General features: G+C 32.6%; 1 protein-coding gene across 1 annotated transcript; it reads left to right on the top strand.

Moving 5' to 3' along the window:
• The first annotated feature begins 1,202 nt into the window (after positions 1-1,202).
• Positions 1,203-4,595, top strand: LOC133293670 (axial regulator YABBY 1-like). Its single transcript, XM_061492269.1, has 7 exons — positions 1,203-1,343; positions 1,542-1,697; positions 1,903-2,023; positions 3,037-3,085; positions 3,241-3,316; positions 4,298-4,372; positions 4,479-4,595. The coding sequence occupies exons 1-7, from the start codon at positions 1,245-1,247 to the stop codon at positions 4,545-4,547; spliced, it is 645 nt and encodes a 214-aa protein (XP_061348253.1). The 5' UTR covers positions 1,203-1,244; the 3' UTR covers positions 4,548-4,595.
• The last annotated feature ends 11,916 nt before the right edge of the window (positions 4,596-16,511 follow it).

Below are 16,511 nucleotides of genomic sequence, written 5' to 3'. Positions count from 1 at the left end.
ATACTTTTATCATGTTGTAGGAAAATACTTATATTATGTTGTAAAAATAAAATAATAAGTGAGATTTACATATAAGAAGAAAGAGAAAAAAAAGTGATGGAATTCAATCCTTTTTTGTGTGTGTAGAAAAGTTATTTATGTCATATAAAATGAGATAAACATAATATAAAAAAATATGCATAACTTGAATGAGAAAAAAAAAAACATTACGACTTGAACTCGCACGCACGAAGATGATATACTATTAAAATGGTCAAAAAGCTTGGTAAGCAGCAAGAGGAGAAAGTCTGCTTGCTGAGATGTTTTTTACTGACTTAAATGCGTATCAGTCTGTGTAATGCCAGCGAGAGGGAGTTGTCAAATCACCAAAAGTAAACTTGTTCATATGCCTCTTTTTCATAAAATGTTATTATAATATTAAATTGTATTCTATGGCAATATGCTATTATGGAGTTTCTCTAGTTTCACTGGCTGTAGCTTCAATCAGGCTTGAGAGTGATGAGGAGCCCTAAGGAGGCGGAGAAGGAAGAAAGTGGGGATAGTTGAAAAAGTATTAGGGTTCATTACCTGGTATAGTTGGGTTTCATTCTTCCTTTGTTTGGAAATTTAGGAAAATATATTTAAAAAAAAGGTGTTTTGAGACCCCCCCCCCCCTGCCCCCTCCACCACAAGACAAAACCCTCTTTAACTGTTGAAAACAACAGGAGAGTGTGTGAAAGCTATATCACTCCATGCTCAAGTCCCTTTCTGGCTCCTCTCCCCCACATCTGCCGCTTCTCTCTCTCTCTCTCGCTCGCTCTGCACACATACTCATTGAAATGCCAACCACATATATATGTTTCTTTGTTATATAACTTGGTCATGTTCATGTACATGCACATGTACAAGTCCCTCTGCCACAAATACATATATGATGATGAATATGAATATATACATGATACATGCATGCATTGTGCATAGTAGCATACATGTCAATGACTCTATAAACAAGGGGTTATAAACAGAGAAAGAAGAGGGTTTCTGTGGCTTTCCCTATCACTTTGTATATCTACCAGACCAATATATCTCAGCCTCTTTCCCTCTCACTCTTTCTCTGTCTCTCTGCACCTTTCTTTCACAACTCATAATCAAAAAAAGCATATCCAAGGTGGTTGTTAACCTGTCCATCTATCAATCAATCAATCAATCAATCAAGAGACCAATCATCAACCGAATTTTAATAAGAAAAAAAGGGGCTACCGAAAATGTCATCATCCTCTTCCACTACATTATCACTGGACCACCTCCCTCCTTCCGAGCAGCTTTGTTATGTTCACTGCACTATTTGTGACACCGTCCTCGCTGTATGCAACATTTCCCTCCATTCCCACTTTGCACCACTAGGGTTTTTCTTCACCTCTTACCTTAACGCTACTAGAACTAGACGCTACTCCTCTTCTAAACATTTCTTTCTTTCTTACTCAATGTTTTTAGTTTCTAATTACTAACTAAATTATCATTTTCTCCATTGATTTTTTTCCTCCTCAATTCCCTAATTTCAGGTAAGTGTTCCCTGCACAAGCTTGTTCAAGACTGTCACTGTCCGATGCGGCCATTGCAGTAACCTCTTGCCAGTGAACATGCGTGCGTTGCTTCTGCCATCGCCCAATCAATTTCATTTGGGTCACTCTTTCTTCTCCCCACCTCATAACCTTCTGGTAACTCATGCCCATAATTTGTTTTTTCTCTTCTTTACTCTTATCTGTTTGATAAATTAGTGAATGCATACATAGATAGAGAAATTATATAATTACCCCTTTATATTAAACAATTAATTACTGCTAAGTAGTGAAGAGATAAAGAGCTGATATGTTGATCCTAACTAACTAATTTCTTGCTTGGTCGATGGTTCTTTTTCTGTAGGAGGAGATGCCAAACTCGTCTCCAAATTTTCTTATCAACCGACCAAATGCATCAAATGACTTCTCTATGCCAGCTAGGTCTGCAGTTGATGAGCTTCCACGGCCACCGATCATAAATAGACGTGAGATTTAAAATCTACTCTTTTATTTGATAAATATATATATATATATATATATATATATATATATACAGAACTGAAGTAACTCATGGTATCCCTCGGTCAAAATAATGGTTCAAAGAACAAAATCATGCCGTTGCTTTTTTAGTCGCTATTCACAGTCTTGTTTCAGATACTCTTGTTCCAGTTCCGTTGGTAGAAGGAAAAGGGTCTTTTAATGCACTGTCCCGAAACTACATAAACCCTTCCATGTTTTTAACTAAAGTGTTCATGCCCTAAAAAAATTCAACGATCCTAATAAGTAATGACAGGACTATATAGAGTATCTTGACCCTAATTAAGCCTAAAAAAGATCATCAATGGTAAGGAGCAGGGGCCGAGCAAGGGAGGGGCTAGCTAACATGTTTAATTTTTTATTTTTTTATATTATAAAATAATATTTTTTAATAATAATAGGCTATTAATATTAATAGTTAATCCCTTCCTCAAAAGTATTTATAATAGTTAGTATCTTCTATTATTATTATTTATAATTTTAATTTCTTCTCCTATCATAAAAAATCCTGGATTTGCCACGGGTAAGGAGGACTATTTGTAAAAGAACAACAAGTAAAACCTGTTTCCTGATTCTAGGGCACAACCAGTTTTCATGAGGCTATGTTTCACTTTCATAAATTCACTTATTTCATTTTGGTTAATATCTAGTTATAAGCTAGCACCGACAAAGGTTAAGAAAGACGTAGGTTACTTTGGCGTTTATAAGGTGGCATTGGGAAAATAGGTGGTAGAGAGAGAGGCATATATATAGCGCAGCTTATTATCCCCCGGAATTATAGTTGCTTAAACTTGTAGCACTCAGTATCATCAGAATCTGAAGCAATAGATATGTGGACAGAGTCAATAATGCCTTATGCCAGGAAAGATAGGCAACATGAATAGCAAGATCAAATAAAAATTGTATGTAACTGAAAGGCAATGGAATTGATTTTGACATGACTGTGTTTGGCCATGTCCAGCTCCTGAGAAGAGACAGAGAGTCCCCTCTGCGTACAACCGCTTCATCAAGTGAGTATTCATTTAAAAGCATTCTCACTCTCACTCTCTCGTTATTTCACATTTATATAAGAACTTCATATTCATAAATAAAATGTATGCATCGTTGTTGTTTTCAAAATTGAAGGAAATCTGAATGGTCAATGTATATATATATATATCTGCAGGGACGAGATCCAACGCATCAAGTCTGTGAATCCCGATATAACTCACAGGGAAGCCTTCAGTGCTGCTGCCAAGAATGTATGATCCTATCTTCCTATACTTAATTAAAAGAATATTATGTAAATATGAATAAGTAAATAGCCCTAGCGCTAGCGGGTTCCTACATAATCATATTAGGGTTTCAATATTACTTTTAGTGATATAGATTTTCTCTCTAAAATTTGCCTGCAAAGTTTGAGGTTGTTAATTATACCGCTATTCATGGATCTGTTGACATTTTCTGAAAAAAAAAAAAATACATTTCTCTCTATAAAAAATATGTCACATTTCATAAAGAATCATGTAATTTTTTTTTATACTGAACATAATTATCTCTTTGAGATGAGTTGGTCTCAAATATTCACACAAGTTTCAACTTTTGAGTCGCAATACGATTAATTCCGAGTCGGAGCTTAGTTACAGTTAAAGTTCTTTGACGAGAATTCATTTTTTTATACTAACTTTAATTACCTTTTTGAGGGGTAGTAGGCTCTCTCGTTATTTTCACAAACTTCAACTCTTTGAGCCGGTTATAAGGCTAATATCGAGTATCTGGTAGGTTTAGGGTCTGTTTGATTGTGTTCTGGTTTTTTTGTTCTTAAAACTATTTTGTAAAATAGTTATGGAAACAGTTGTTTTATATATTTTTTTCTTTTTGAAAGTTAAAAACCAAAACAGAAAACAAAAATAACTCAGACATGTTCTCTAAATTTGATTTTAAAAACAAAAAACAGTTATAGTTTTCAAAACATTTTTTACAAAACAGGTCTTAACAAACCAGTTTTTTTTTTAATTTTTTTTGTTCTAAAAACTAAAAAACTATTTTGCAAAATAGAAATCAAGCCTAAACTTTTATGACCCTCCCCAAAATAGCATCGGTGGGATGGAACCGAGGTCACTTTTTTTTTTTTCTGAAGTGCATGTAGTATTCCCATCCGCTATTTCTACAATCAAATAAATGCTATGGTTTTCTAGTTCATTTTGGACTTTTTAAGATGTGTGACGTGCTTTGTATGTCAGTGGGCCCACTTCCCACACATCCACTTTGGTCTCATGCCTGATCAGAGTGTGAAGAAGACAAATGTGTGCCAGCAGGTACTTAATCATGCACCTTCTTCTTGCAAAATGTTGCAGACAAAATAATGCATATCCCTGACTTTGATTTCTGACTGTGTGGGTTTGTCTCTTTCGTTTTGTCCAGGAAGGTGAGGAGGTTCTCATGAAAGATGGGTTTTATGCTCCGGCCAATGTTGGTGTTTCACCCTACTAATTCAGCTGTATGTCTTCTCTTTCGAATAATGGAAGAGGGAAAAATTTCCAAGTCCATCAACCTTTCAAAAGCTCAGGGAACTCTGATCCCATAACTTAAATATGCATCTATTTATGGCTAAAGAGCGTTTATGTTGATAACTAAGGACTACTACACTATCACTAGCTCTTTCGGAATTGTGCATGCTTGTATTTCTCTTCTTCGTAGACCTTAAAATATTATTAACTCTTATGATCTTTAATTTAACGAGTATTAGTGCAGCTGATTAATTACTTATCCAATCAATAATTATCCATATTTTCTACCTAGCTACAAGTCTATGTATATATGCTGATTTATCTTTTAATTTACACTATATAAATATTTAAGGATGACAATTGACTATATGAAGAAAGCTACTTGCATCTAAATGTTGAGAGAGGTTATCTGATTAATCTGGTTATTTCGGAGATACAGAATTTACACGTGGAAGACAGTTATTTCTACACACAAATTCCACAAGGTCCACGTACGTTTAGGTCAAGTTTTTGTTTTGTCATGTTTCCTTCTAGGAAAATTCTTTCCCTAGAAAAGATGAGTACTCTTCATTCTCAACATTTAACGACCAAAAGTCTACGACACAAGCTCTTATTTCAGGAAGTTTCTGTTTATGCCAAAAAGAGTTATTTGTCATTTCCGAAATTCGGAAAACAATCGCGCATAGAGTCATTCAAAAAATTAATCCAAACGTTTGCTTTATTGGGCTTATAATTGTATTGTTAGTACAAACACAGACCTTTTTAATTTGTCTGTCACTAATTAATACATTTTAATTTATTTTCTTCAATAAAACAATTCTTAGTCATTGGTTTTTATTTTATGTAGATCAGCCGATCTGCACTATATAATAATATCGTAGACACTTCCTAATATTTTTTTATAGTTTTATTTGCTATTTCCTGATTATTAATTAAGTTTTATTAATATACTTAGTTGAATTTAAAAATTCTGAGAAAATATAACATTATTACATCAATTTAGCTAATGAAAGTCATTATTGGTTCAACTTGCTGGGTTTTTTTTTCTCGTATTCTAAACCAGTGCTTGCATAGATTATCTTGTTTGCGCTATTTCAGAAAGAATGCATAAAACTGTTATCATCATTTGATAGGAAAAGAAAATGCTTGATTTTGATATAATTAAGGAATTACTTATGTTTAGGAAATTTTATTTGAAAAATAATTTTGACATAATAAATGTTATTAATGTCAATCCAAATTACTTTTGAATGCATACTTATTAAAAGAATATATGTTTTATTTTGCTTTGTCTATTCTATTCTTTTATTTTATTCATTATTTCAGAAATACACTTTAACAAATAGTAAGAATTTTGTTATGGATATTTTTTACTTTTCGCGTAATTATTAAATTTAGAAAATGCTTTGTATTTCAATTGTTTAAATGCATTATGCATATAATATAATTACCAAGAGAAATACTACTTATGATTCTGCAAATACAATTTTAAAATACAACAATCATCAACTATTCTCCATGTTTCCTATTACAAAGCAAAAATATAAGCAATAAATTTTCAGGATTATTAATGGAATCCAAGCTGAAAGAGATTAAAATATAGCCTTAAGGCAAATGTAGGTGTAGAAAGTTTTTGTTGGGAGAATCAATTTAGGGACATTATATGCAAGAGGTTTTGGTACCTATAAGCTGTTGCACCGACACTAATACAAGATACGATACTCTGACACGTTAATTTTAAAAAATATTAAATTTTGACACGTTAGAATATATTTTGATATTAAATAATATTTTTTATTTATGTATTGTATATTATATTTAATATTCAATAGTTTAATAAAAACATGAAACTAAACTTACAATACCTATCAATTGTGCAAAGAAACATAAGATGTAAATATTTAATATTATATTTTCAAATTAAAAATCTCTTATACACTCCCGTGAGATTTATTCGATATCAATTTTTAATTTTTATGATATATAATAAAATTCAAATATTATAGATGTCGAAGCGTGTCAAAATGTTAGACACAGCAATTCAGGATTTTTGAAGCGTTAGTACAACATAGCCTATAAGCAATATGATATAAAGTGTAATTAGTTCAGTTAGATAAATATGTTAATTACATCATTTTCCATAAATGGTAAATCAAATATATAATTAATTAATAAATACCTATGATTAAATTATATATAAAGAGATAGCAAATTTAGTCAAAAAATAATAATAATAATTCAATTTATGTTCCCTATAATCTTAAGGAGTATGCTAATGCAATGTCAACTCAACTCTAAGTAAGCAAAACTTGCTTCAAAAAAGCAAGTTTGGGGCTTAATTACCCCAATTTAAGCACACCCTAACGCACAGACAAACAAATAAATAACACGAACAAATTTAAATTTGAATGGTTAAATTAACACCCATTTGCGTTGGGCAAGCGTTGACTCAAACATGCACTAAAAAATTGCACCTCATTTCATCACAATGCATATTGAAGAAGCCCCACAGCACCTATGTTCAAAATGATAACAAGATGTACCTTCTCCATATATACATAGGGTTAGTTTAAGAACATAGAGATGCGCCACTGCCATCAAGTTAATAAATAGATAAATAATGAGTGCAATTTTATTTTGCGAGACAAACCCACTGTATATCTACTATTGAACCAATCCTTGAGCCCATCCACACATTAAATGAAGTTGGCTTTTACCCAAGTTATGGGTTTATGGGCTTGGTTTGCAAGAAAAAATGCGGATAACAATAAGAAGTTCAAAATTTTAAAAGAAAATTACTTACCACCATTGTTAGAAGGGCGCATATTAAAACCTTAGGGGCCGTTTGGTACACGGATTTTTTTTCGGATTTTCGAGAAATTGAAATTTTTAAAATTTAAAATTTTCAGAGATTATCGTAAACTGAATGTAAAAATCATATTTTTAAAAATCAAGATTTCCGGACAAATAAAAATTTCTCCTGTACCAAACGCCACCATCCATTATGTAATGTATAAGTGGGAATATGATTATTAGCTCGAATTCCAAACATGCGAATTACTTGAGATCAGACCTGATGTGGATGCTTAGCATTTGATTAGATCAGAGGAGGCAAATTACCTGAGAACTGCGCGCGTACAAATCATTATCCAATCAACATATGAAAAAAATAAATAAATTAAGGCCTTAATTATTGAAACTTGCACTATTTTTTATATAACTTACCAGTTAAAATACGCAAAAAAAAAAAATGATGTTTATTGATCTTCTAAGCTAAATAAGACTGATTCTATTTCTCGTTATATTAAATAATATATAAGAGATTAGGGGAGATAAAGAAGTAGGGACTTATATATAGATATGTTCGTTATTATGTAATCTTCTTTTAGTATTTTTTTCCTTTTTATTTTTCGGTACATATATAAGAGGCAAAAGAGCTAGCTCCTCAGAAAACGAGAAAAGAAAAATCAGCCAACGAATCAGAACCTAATTAAGGTGATGGCATCAGGAAAACATAGCAGGCTATACACCAAATGAATTGGTTGGTTTCACACACCAATTAATGCCATCTTGATGAAAATGGTTGTCACCCATGCGAATCGCATTCTAACCATTAAGAGAGTCAGATTTAAATATGAGCAAACAGCAGTATAGGGTTTCCAATTTTGCAATTTATGTAGTCACCGGCACACATAGAATTTGAAGCCCGATAACTTCTCAAAGTTCACATAATTCTTGAGCATAAAAATTTCCAATTATAGTGGTTGGAACATAGAATGCAGGATTGGTAACAATCATGATCTTTTAAATTTCAGAGAGAAATTTGAGAATATATGGAACTGTAAAGGAATAGTAACAACTTTGTCCTATCTGAAATCGATTAAATAGAATAGCTATAAGAAAAAAAAATGATTTTATAATAACCCGTGCTAGTACTGGAAGTACTGTTTTTGTTACGAGCTTGGCAGCATGTCGATACTCAATTTCAAGATGCCAATATAATAACTGCGGGATAAAACAATGTTCCAAATTAAAGAACGTGAAAGAAAGAGAGGAGGGAATGTATAGAATGGGAACTACAGAAGTCCGCATTTAATTTGGGCTCCAACATGTTCCAAAAAAAAGTTGTTGGTGTGCATCGGATGCTATGTACGTACCATAAATAACCAAAAGGTTATTCAGTTTTCATCCCCCGCAAAACAATTTACATAGCACAGTTGTAATTGTAATCAAGAAAGGGCACATAGTATAGCCCCACATTCCACAAATGACTTGCTAACAGTATTTGGTGCTCCTGTACTGTACTTTTCTCATCCATTCACCCTCCAAAAGCATGGGATATATATTATCCTCAGAAAGCAAAAATGCTTTCTTTAGCTCCAACATGTTAACACGCTCATATCTTTGCGCATGCATCTCAGCCCTTTTTGAGGGAAAAAGCATGTGCAATATTATATGAAAAGAAGAGACCACAAGTCAGTTATTCTCTCTCAAAAATTCTATATATTCAACTATGTACACTAGTCATTGAGACTGTATCCATTGGTGATAGTTTGCTCCAGTGGCGGACTCACGAAAAAAATTTTATGTCTGCACGCTTAGGGACGAGGATTCGGAGGCGGCCCCAGAATTTGTTTTAAAGATCATGATCCAATTTTTACTTCCACTTCAAAAGTAAAGCTTTGGCGAATAAATCAAAGTTATAAAGAAATAGATAATGATAATTAATAAAAAATAAACACCACAAAAAGACATTTGTAAAATATAGTATAATTGTATGGTTAATCAATCAAAAACCATTTCTGTTTATGTCTTTTTGATCCAAAGTTGGCCACTTTTGCTTCACAAAAAAACGTAAAAAAATCTCGTACGATTCTCTTCCACTTAATGAAGATTGAATTTCAGGAACCGATGTCTATTAAGATTTGGAACTAATAAAGTTTATGCTTAAAAAAAAAAAGACAAACCAATGGGCTAAAGTTTAAGCTTTTAAGCTTTTAATTGTAGGGATTGGTTGGGTTAGGCCTATCTTTACCTTTTTCCTTTCAATCTTCTTATTTTCTTTTTTCACTTGACCTGAATTACCCACCCATGAAAAAAAGAATTCCTAACTTTATGTCTGCAATTGCAGACAATTGCAACCAAACAGGTCCGCTATTGGTTTGCTCCATACTAATTTTAGTTCCAAGATTATAACAAGGCAATCCATGCTAATAACAATTTGAGAAGTGCTGCCAATATAATTTATTGTAACAAAATTATTCATTCTACCAAAAAGGATTAGTTCAAGTGGTACATGCTTGATTCCGCTTAAGCAAGATCTTTGGTTCAAGTCATTGTGAATGCAAAAAATCTCCTTTTGGAGAGTTAGCCCACCATGATATAGATGTTCCCGCCTCGAACAGTATTATCTTCCGTAGATGATACATATGGTTTATCCAAAAAAAAAAATTATTCATTCTTAATATGTTTATATTTACGTTTAGTAAAAAACAAAACTTTCTTCTAGGTTTCAGGATAAAATAAAGGGGAAACATTTTCTCCTTTAACAGGAATTTTTTTTTATTCCTACACACTCATAATATTAGTGGGGTCATGGGACAGTGGAAAGAGAAAAAACATTTAAGGTGGAGCCCACCAATGTTTGTCTCTACGGGAATGGGTTTTACTCTTTCACTAAGGCAACCTAGTGTGTAAGAAGAGTTCAAAAAATCTAGAACTCATTCAACTTAAGACTAGAGTTTCTTGGAACCCATATTATAGTCATCAGCCTCCTTGTCTTCACTTAGTAGTTGCAGAGGCTGAGGTAAGATTATCTCCGTGATAGTGAGAGAGTGCCCACACACTAGTCCTATATCCCTTGAGAGATAGTCTGAAAGATTTGCCACTAGCCAGACTCAAGGAGATTGTCCGTGTAGAGGAGAATAGTTCGTGAAGAAGAATAACACGAGGAGATACTGCATAAATCTGCGTGACAAGAGGTAAACATGAAACGATGATGATATGTCGCATCCCAAACTGCAACGGTCTAAAACACTTTTGCAGATCCAATTGCACTTACAATTGGTATCAAAGCCTGGTTGCTTGTTTAGATGTGGATCTAGTTTTGCTTCATGAAATATAGCACCTAGGGTTCTATATCAATTGGTATGTTTTTTGCATGTGTATCCTTATAATTCTTTTCATTAAAAATTGATGCTTTATTTGGTTTTTGGCTTTAATCCATGTAGATATTTGAATGTATTTTCTTGGATTGTAACGAGGAGGCTAATCCCTTATGATTAGGTTTCCTCCTTATTTTTTATTTCAATTGTTGTATACTTTTTCATTGTATTACAAAATTATAATAAAAGAAGATCAAGAAGATCTAAAAAGAAGGACGTTCGTCACTGTTTTAAGTATGTTCATGATAATTCCATGGCCTATCTAAGGAACCAACCACATGGGATGAAAAAGGACAAAAAAACATACAAGATTACAATTGAATCCAGCCCAGAGGATGTCGGACGCATCGCCTGAAACGGCTAAGAATGAGCTTCACACGCTGGCAAAGATGGGGTGCATAGGGGAGCGTACAATATCTGTTTGGTTTGGTTCCGGTGGCCGTAGCTTCGTCTCTTCATGGTGGTCATTCCCCTAAAGTTTCTTGATGAGAAGAGTTCGGTTGACGGCGTAGTGGACGTGATGGCTAGGGTTCCTGAAAGTTATCGTAGGATTTCTTGCCAAAGTTTGGTATTTTAGGCCCACCCTTACCATGAAGGGGCTTGAATAGATCCTTATGGACTGAAAGGAAGAAGGAATTGGACTAAAGAGTTTTATGCTCTATTTTGTAATTTTGTTTAATTTATTTTTCTCTAGGGAACCATGGATTAAAGACTAATTTAATAATTGTTTTATTTTTATGAATAGATGAGTTATATGATTGATAACATACTTGATGTGATAACATGCATATAGAATAGGTGGTGTCATATTGTTGCATAACTTGTAAATTACATGAGCATGATGATTGTTATGTTTGATCAACTAGATTAATAGTCATTATGACAATTATATATATATATATATATATATATATATATATATATATATATATTGAAATTTAAATGTAATTGCTTATTACATTTGATAAGATGGATTAATGGTCAATGACATTAATTCCAATTTTCAAAATATGTGCATAACAAATTTAATGATTAATGATCGTTATGACAATTATTTTGATTTCGAATTGTCTTCATAAATGACAATTATCATGATTCCTATAATCTAGATTAAAAATTAAGTCAATTATTTAGGATAATTGTTGCGAATTATACGGCAAGTGCACTGTTCGTACAAGTAATATAGTGAAAAGGAGTGAGGTTGTTGTTCCCACGTGGATTGATGTACTAAGCACTACCTTATCTACGTGAAAAAAGTTGGATCGATCTTTAATGTTTTTGAGAATATTGATTTGATTATTAAAAATAGAATTTTAATTAACAATTAAAATAACAAGAACAATAATCAAGAACTATGAGCGCAAACAACAACAATTTGAACTTAATTAAAGACAAGCATAGCTAGGGATTCAATTTCCCCAATGTTTTCCTAACAATTCTACCATTTCATACCATCAATATTCAAGATCAAGTTATTGACGATTCTTTCTAAATTAACTAAACCCTCAATCCCTTGGTGATTTAATCATTTACTTTATCAAAACCCTAATCTCTTATATGTTTTTCCTAGAGCAAGCGTTAAGAGTAAGAATCATAAAGTCAATGAATTTGTAAGCCTGTGTCTAGAACATACAAACTCTAGCAATTAATCAATCAGAATCAAGAATGGAATATTCTTATTATCATGCAAGATTTATATGTTAATTTATGAGTGATCAATTCATAAACAAGACTAGTCGTGGGGAAAAACATGAGTATTAATTACAAGAAATATTAAAACAATATTAGGAATTCATAGGTTCTATCTCACCCTAACTATATAAAGAAACCTAGCCTAACATGTTCATAAAACTAAGAAAACAAGAAAGAAACTAATTGAAAGCATAAAGGAAAAATAAAATTTGGTCTCCGCGATGAAGCTTTGACGGTTCCTCCGCTTCTCAGGTCCGGAAGGGAGCTTTTCCCTCTCTTAATTCGCAGCCATCATGAGCTCTGCCGTCCAAATTTTGAGTTTCCTATGAAAATTAGATTAAATATGTGTAGGAACCCTAACTTTGGGTGAAAATCCCGTAATAGGCCTTAGTTGGGTCGTAATCGGGCGTTAAAATGGGTCGAAGCGCGTTAAATCGCACTATTTTGGCAGCAAAAATATGGTTTCGTATTTTGGCCATAAGTGAAGTTATACTTGTTCAGTTGATGTGATCTTGGTCTTGTTGGAAAGATAAAAGAAAGATATATAACTTCTAAAAATAACACGAGATCCAAATCCATCATCTTCGATACTAAAAATTGTTCAAAAGATAGCTGCAAGGAGATTTTCACTAAATTATTGCTCTTCCTTTATCGTTTTAAGTTCTTCTAGCTTACTCATTGCTCCAATGCACTAATTCAATAATTTAAACCTGAAACCAATATGTTTTTAAGTCAGTAACGTGCCCAATAATTAAAACCTTAAAGTCTTTTACATTTGCTAATATACCCTATGTGTTTAACTATTTGTAACGTTTCTCATGTTTTTTTCCCTATTAGCATTCACCTATCAATAATTTACATCTAGATAAATAATTGATAATTTCTTAAGAGAATTATTTATTTTTTGAGCAAATTGTGGGTCTGCTAAAATGGCCATGTGATAAATACACGTTGCATGCCACAATCATGTGTATCATGATTGTGTGAAGCACACGTTGCTTATCATGACTGGATTTTAAGATCTTAATGATTTTAAAATTCTGATAAGCTCAACGATGCACGTTCATAGGCGCGCTTGTTTACATGATTTTTGAAATCAAACAAAGGTTACTCTCAACTTAACAATTCTTGGAAATTGAAAATTTTCTTATGTTGAATGGGAAGAGATTTAAATTTAGAAATTAATTTAACCTCCAAGCTCACTATAGGTCCATTAATAAAATAATCACGCGAAGCCCCGTCGGATAAGTATGATTGGATTTTATTAGATTGACCTAAATAATCATGGGAGGAGATTTAAATTAAGAAATTAATTTAACCTTCAGGCGCATTGTGGGCCTATCAATAAAATAATCATGTGAAGCCCCACCAGATAAGCATTATTGAATTTTATTGGGCCTTAATAATTTCAAAATTTTAATAAAGTATTCTACAGTCCATCGCTCGACAATACTAAGTTATTAAAGATAATTTTGAAATTAAACAATGAATTTTACATTCGACAAAGCTCATTAAAATTTTCAATAAAAATATTGAATGGGTGAAGATTTTAAATTAAATAATTAATTTTAAAACTTGCAGGCTCCATTTATGGGTTTATTAGTGAAATGATTATTGTTGAAGCCCAATCAGATAAGAATGGTCGATTTCACTAGATTAAACTTAATAATTTCAAAATTTTAGTAAAGTATTGTACGACCCATCGTCGGCAATGCTTGGATAGTAAGAATAATTTTTTAAATTAAATAATTGTTAATTATATTCAACTTTGGTAAAGTTGTTAACCTTCCCATCGAGACTCTGGCAATGACACCAAAGGCTCAAATAACAATTTTGATTTTTCAAGTGACTTGCCCTTCGTAGGCCTTGTAAAGAAAATGAAGGATTGTTAACAATAAACAAAAGTAGTTATGAGAATCTACTTGTACTTAGTTTGTTTATTGCATTATTTGTTTGTAATTATGTGCCTTGTATGTTTTTTAGAAAATGTCTTCCTTCAATCCTTTAGCCATGATTTTGTGTAAAAAGCCTCTAGATGGTACCAACTATGAAGAGTGGAAAACAAACCTCGATGTTGTTCTTAAACATAAAAAATAGTCATCCTTACCGTGCCAAAGCCATAGCTACCTGTAAAGTTTGCGTATGAGGAAACTAAGACGCAATACTCATATTGGGAAAAGGCAAAATATGGTAGTTCGTTGCTATATTCTTATCAGTCTTTTCAAACACTTGCAAAAGCAAGTGTATGTGGTTAAAAATGGAGTAGATATGCTTCAAATTCTTAATAACATGTTTGCTGCATCTAGCAGCTCTGTTAGATAGAATGCAATCAGTGCAGATTTTGCTAAGAGTCTTGTTAAACCAGTTGTTAAACTAGTTGCTATGAAGAAGCTGAAAGGCAAGTGTTTCAAATGCAGACTGAGGGGACACTAGAAGAAAGATTGCCCAGAGGTGATGAAAAGAAGCAGGTATGGGTAATTTAAGGCTTATTTAGTTGATGAATCTATAATTCGGGAACCACTAACTATGTTTGTTGCTCTTTGCAGTGGTTCAAGCATAGAAGGACTGTTAGCGTTGGACAAAGAAATTTTAAACTTAAAGATGGGAAGCTTGTGTCTGCATTAAGAGTAGAACGAGTTATTTTATCTTTTGATAATTTAAAGACTTTGATTTTGGATGACTGTTTATTTATTCCTGATTTAAAAAAAAATTATTTCTGTTAGTTGTTTGTGTAAACATAATTTGATAGTACAATTTAATTCCTCAGTTATAATAAGAAGTTCATCTTTTTTTATTCTGGTATATTAAATAGTCTTTATTACTTGAGCCATATACCCCATCAAATTTATTATATTGAATGAAAATAATGATGATAAAGAACATTCAACAAAAAAATAAAAGTTTCAATTGGAATATATCTTTGGCTTTTTTGATTGAGTTAGATTACCCCAAGGAGGAAACATAGTTTAGTTAAAAGAGGGACTGAAAGTTCCATAATCTTTGAACTAAAAGCTATATGTAACTCTTATTTGGAAGGTAAAATGGCCAAGCAATCTTATAAGGTCAAAGGGTATTCAACTATAATGGGTACATACTGATGTATGTGGACCAATTAGCATTCAAGGCAGAAAAGGTTATGAGCACTTAATTATGTGAATGGTTACTCTGAATTTGGACAGATAAATGTAACAACCCTAACCTATAAATTGTGATTTTAGGATATTATTTAATAATTACAACAAGATAATTAGAAGAAAATTCTAATTATTTAAATTAAATCACTTTTGGTGAAAAAGTGTTACTAGTGTAAGTTTTGGGGTAAAAATATGGGTAGAAAATTTTATCAAAACTTAAAATAAATTAGTGGGTATTGCTCCATAAATTTTATGAAATGCTTCGGTTAAAAATAGAAGAGAGTTAAGTGAATGGGTTAAATGGGTTCAAACCCATTAGGTTAAGTGAGCACACTCACAAATGACCTAAACACACATACTTTCTCTCCTCATTCTCTTTTTACCTATGTAGGACAACCTCCATTTTCCTTTTCATTGCTGATTTTCTCTCATCCTCCATTGAACCCCATTTTACTCTCGAAGAAACAAAAGAAAATCCATCACCTTTTTCACCTTCCATCCCTTTATCATTATAAACACTTGAGACTATTGGTTTAGGGGAAGAAAAACCCTCTCTTGAGAGGTTTAGAATTATGTCTTTGAGCTTAGGAGTGACATTCCTTCATCTTTGAGAGTTTGGTTCATCTCCATCATTTGTGTTGAAGCCTTTTGGTAAGAAAGAACCAATATTTTTCAAGGTACATTTCGTGCACCCTTTGGACAGCCATTGAGAATGGAGCTAGATCCTAGAAAGTCCTCTTCTTTGACTATTTTGGAAGCTCCAAGGTAACCATCCACCATTTCCCTTTGAGTTTTCATGAAAATGGTATGTTTAAGGTATACAAAAATTAGGGATTTCATGATTTATGAGTGTTGGTTAATGAACCCATGTGTAGAAAGGGTATGTTAAGCTAATGGAAGTGTTAAAATGGTGTTTTGTTGGATAAAATTCGTGCTAGGTGCAGTTCTGATCACATT

Source organism: Gastrolobium bilobum, unplaced genomic scaffold (genome assembly GCF_033153095.1).
Source record: "Gastrolobium bilobum isolate Gb01-03AN ecotype WA unplaced genomic scaffold, APGP_CSIRO_Gbil_v1 utg762, whole genome shotgun sequence".
Lineage (NCBI taxonomy): Eukaryota > Viridiplantae > Streptophyta > Magnoliopsida > Fabales > Fabaceae > Gastrolobium > Gastrolobium bilobum.
This window is presented reverse-complemented; position numbering and strand designations above follow the sequence as displayed.

Bases quoted from the DNA above. Each gene is read 5' to 3' on its own strand.
- LOC133293670 (XM_061492269.1), top strand. From the start codon at position 1,245: ATGTCATCATCCTCTTCCACTACATTATCACTGGACCACCTCCCTCCT. The intron at 1,698-1,902 runs GTAACTCATGCC...CTTTTTCTGTAG, and splicing joins CCCCACCTCATAACCTTCTG to GAGGAGATGCCAAACTCGTC. The intron at 4,373-4,478 runs GTACTTAATCAT...CGTTTTGTCCAG, and splicing joins AGACAAATGTGTGCCAGCAG to GAAGGTGAGGAGGTTCTCAT.